This window comes from Panthera pardus, unplaced genomic scaffold, assembly GCF_024362965.1.
Source record: "Panthera pardus isolate Hobbes unplaced genomic scaffold, ASM2436296v1 HiC_scaffold_345, whole genome shotgun sequence".
Lineage (NCBI taxonomy): Eukaryota > Metazoa > Chordata > Mammalia > Carnivora > Felidae > Panthera > Panthera pardus.
In genome coordinates, this window is record NW_026526927.1 from 278,478 (window position 1) to 282,900 (window position 4,423).

Here is a 4,423-nt window from a genome sequence, read left to right on the forward strand (position 1 = left end):
ACTGCTGAGTTCCCCGAGGAACGAGACCACCATCTCCGGCAGCTGGCAGACGACGCAAGAAAAGGTAAAGGAACCACCAAGGGGGGGAAGCAGAGGCTGCAGAAAGATCAGTGTGCATACTGCAAGGAGATAGGGCATTGGGCCCGAGATTGTCCGAAAAGGGCCCGCGGGAAGGGAAGCAAGACTGATGGAATAAAAGTCCTAGAGCTAGATGAACTAAGTGATTAGGGGAGTCGGGGTTCGGACCCTCTCCCCAAACCCAGGGTAACTCTTAAAGTGGAGGGGACCCCTGTTGACTTCCTTGTCGACACCGGAGCACAACATTCGGTCCTCCACACCCCACAAGGAAAACTAGCTAGCAAGAAGTCCTGGGTACAAGGGGCAACTGGTATCAGCCAGTATTCATGGACTACCCGAAGAACAGTAGATTTGGGAACGGGCCGGGTATCCCACTCCTTTATGGTAATACCAGAATGCCCCTACCCGCTGTTAGGACAGGACTTACTGACCAAGATTGGAGCTCAGATAACTTTCAGACAAGGGGGGCCTCAGGTCACCGATGGCAAGGGCCACCCCATCCAGGTCCTGACCATGAAACTGGAGGATGAATACCTCCTCCACCAGGAGGCGCTCCCGAGAGAGGATAATATAGACAGATGGCTACAAGAATTCCCCTCGGTTTGGGCAGAGACAGGGGGGATGGGACTAGCCGCTCACAGGACCCCGGTCCTGGTAGAGGTCAAGCCAGGACAGAGTCCGGTAAGGATCAAATAATACCCCATGTCTCAGGAGGCCCAGAAGGGGATCCAGACACACATCCGGAGACTACGAAGCCTAGGGGTACTAGTTCCTTGCCAGTCTGCCTGGAACACACCCCTACTGCCGGTCAGAAAGCCTCACACAAATGACTACTGACCGGTACAAGATCTCTGGGAAGTAAATAAGAGGGTCGCGGACATACACCCAACTGTTCCCAACCCATATACTCTCTTGAGCTCCTTGGCGCCCTCCAGGGTCTGGTATACTGTACTAGATTTAAAGGATGCCTTCTTCAGTCTGCCGCTGGCACCCCAGAGCCAACCCTTGTTCGCCTTCGAGTGGCATGATCCGGAGGAGGGCTACAGTGGGCAGCTCACCTGGACACGGCTACCTCAGGGATTCAAAAATTCACCCACCATCTTCGACGAGGCACTACACGAGGGCCTGGGTGAGTACAGAAGGGAGCACCCTGGCCTCACCCTTCTACAGTACGTAGATGACATCCTGATTGCTGCCGACACGGCCAAAGACTGCGAGCGAGGGACCCAGGACCTGCTGGCTACTCTGGGGGCCTTAGGGTACCGGGCATCCACGAAGAAGGCTCAGATATGCAGGGAGAGGGTAAGTTACCTGGGATATATCCTGGAGGGTGGACAGCGGCGGTTGTCAGATGCCAGAAAAGAAACTGTCCTAAAGATCCCTACTCCTACCTCCCGAAGAGAAGTGAGGGAATTCCTAGGATCAGCCAGCTACTGCCGCCTCTGGGTTCCAGGTTTTGCTGAGATTGCCAGGCCCCTATATGAAGCTACCAAACAGGGGAAAACATTTAAATGGACTGAAAAAGAAAAAAATGCCTTTAATCAGTTAAAAAAGGCCCTCTTAAGTGCCCCAGCCCTGGGCTTACCAGACATTACGAAACCCTTCCACCTCTTTGTAGACGAACATAAGGGAATAGCAAAAGGGGTTCTAACTCAAGCCTTAGGCCCCTGGAACCGCCCAGTGGCTTACCTGTCTAAGAAACTAGATCCAGTGGCTGCCGGCTGGCCGCCATGCCTAAGAATTATTGCGGCGACAGCACTCCTAGTAAAGGATGCAGACAAGCTGACCCTAGGACAGGAGATCTGGATCACGACCCCACACACCATTGAAGGGGTCCTGAAACAGCCTCCGGATAGATGGATGAGCAATACACATATGACTCATTACCAGAGCCTCCTACTCAACCCTCCACGAGTGCAGTTCCACCCCAGTCCAGCTCTCAATCCTGCAACCCTGCTGCCCGACCCTGACCTAGGTACTCCATTACATGACTGTGTGGGAATTCTGGAACAAGTACATGGATTCCAGACGGACCTGACCGACCGGCCCCTCCCCGATGCTGAGACTACTTGGTTCACTGATGGCAGCAGCTGTGTGCGAGACGGACACAGGTATGCGGGTGCAGCGGTGGTCACCGAAACGGACACCGTATGGGCGGAGGCTCTACCCTCCGGAACGTCAGCCCAGCGAGCAGAGCTCATAGCTCTCCCCAAGGCGCTGATGCTGGGAGCTGGAAAACGGCTTAACATCTACACAGACAGCTGTTATGCGTTTGCCACAGCTCATATTCATGGGGCAATTTATCAGGAGAGGGGGTTACTGACAGCAGAAGGACGGACTATAAAAAATAAGCAGGAGATACTTAACCTGCTTACGGCCTTATGGCCTCCTGCCAAGCTAGCAATTATCCACTGCCAAGGGCACCAAAAAGCTGATAACCCAGTAGCTACAGGTAATCGAAAGGCTGACCAGGCAGCCAAGGCAGTCGCCCTTACTTCAGTCCCCACCATGACCATACAACTACCGGACCCGGGAGACCCAGTTTTACCAGACCAGCCCAAATACTCCCAGGAGGAGTTACAGTGGATCAAGAAACTCCCCATGGCCCAGGAGATAAAGGGATGGTGGTATACACCTAACAAGGAGCTCGTGCTGCCAGACCGGCTCGGAGTCTCAATATTAGAGCACATGCATCGGTCTACTCACATGGGGGCCCGAAAATTAAAAGACTTAATCCGACATGCCGGAATCAAGATTCACCAACAGGACACCAAAATACAGCAAGTTGTATCTGCCTGCAAGACCTGCCAACTCACCAACGCGAGAGCCACATCAAATAAAAAAGGAACCAGGCTCAGAGGCACCAGACCGGGAGCCCAATGGGAAGTCGACTTCACTGAAGTCAAACCAGGAAAGTGTGGTTATAAATATCTTTTAGTATTTTCAGACACCTTCTCTGGCTGGGTGGAGGCATACCCAAGCAAGCATGAAACGGCTCAGACAGTGGCTAAGAAGCTACTAGAAGACATTTTACCCAGGTATGGTTTTCCTGCCATGGTAGGATCAGACAATGGACCAGCTTTTATCTCACAGATAACACAGGCAGTAGCCAAGGCGGTGGGGGCAAACTGGAAATTACATTGTGCTTATAGGCCCCAGAGCTCAGGACAGGTAGAAAGAATGAATAGAACCCTAAAAGAGACCCTTACCAAATTAACCATGGAGACTGGCGGGGACTGGGTGACTCTCCTACCGTACGCCCTTTACCGGGTTAGAAACACTCCTTACACTCTGGGTTTTACTCCCTACGAGATCATGTTTGGCAGGCCACCCCCTGTTATTCCCAGCCTTCGAGCTGAACTTATTGCTGAGTTTAAAGATCAAGAACTTTTTCTTTCCTTGAGAGGGCTCCAGAAGGCGCACAAGGACATTTGGCCGCGCCTCCATCCCATCTACGAGGCTGGCCCGACCCCAACACCTCATCAGTACAGGCCGGGAGACTGGGTCTACATCAAGAGGCACCACCGAGAGACCCTCGAGCCGCGCTGGAAGGGACCCTACATCGTGGTGTTAACCCCCACCGCTCTCAAAGTAGACGGCATTGCGACCTGGGTCCATCACACCCACGTTCGGCCAGCAGACCCCTCCTCGATCCGGAAGGACTTCGTCACGCGATGGGCCATCAGTCGGGACCAACACAACCCGCTCAAGCTCAAGGTACAGCGCATTCAACCCACCTAATATTGATAACTCTGTTAACTCTGCTTGTCATTGCTCATGCTGCCGGGAGTCCCCACGCCCCCCCAAACATCACCTGGCAGATCATAGACACCAGCTTGGGGACAATACTTAATCAGACCTCCCAGAGCCACCCCAGGGACACTTGCTTCCCAGAACTTTGAGTAAACCTCCAACTCTGTTCCCCTTGTCACCATAAATGCAGCCAGTCCCATGATTGGGTCCGTAAGCTACATGACAAGGGGGGAATGAAAGGGCGGGCCTACGCGAGCCGACTCCATCTTGTTCTGTGTCCTTCACCTTGACCACACCTCCTCCCCTTGAGCCACCCCCTCCCCCACCTGCCTAACAGAACTCGGACCTCACCAACTGCCCTTAAGGCACACCTCCTCCCCTTGAGCCACCCCTCCCCCACCTGCCTAACAGAACTTGGACCTCACCAACTGCCCTTAGGGGAGTTGGTGCTCCCCTTGAGCAACCCCCTCCCCCACCTGCCCAACAGAACTCGGACCCTTCCCCCGCCAATCGGCTGAGGCCATAGCTATTACCTCACCAACTGCCCCTAGGCCCCAATAAAACCTTTGGGCTTTGGAAACTCGCTCTCTCT

At 53.8% G+C, this 4,423-nt stretch overlaps 1 protein-coding gene across 1 annotated transcript; it reads left to right on the top strand.

Moving 5' to 3' along the window:
* The first annotated feature begins 780 nt into the window (after positions 1 to 780).
* On the top strand, positions 781 to 4,171 carry LOC128774615 (uncharacterized). The gene is made up of 3 exons (XM_053893679.1): positions 781 to 832; positions 926 to 1,380; positions 2,833 to 4,171. Exons 1-3 carry the CDS (start codon positions 781 to 783, stop codon positions 3,817 to 3,819), a joined length of 1,494 nt encoding a protein of 497 aa, XP_053749654.1. The 3' UTR covers positions 3,820 to 4,171.
* The last annotated feature ends 252 nt before the right edge of the window (positions 4,172 to 4,423 follow it).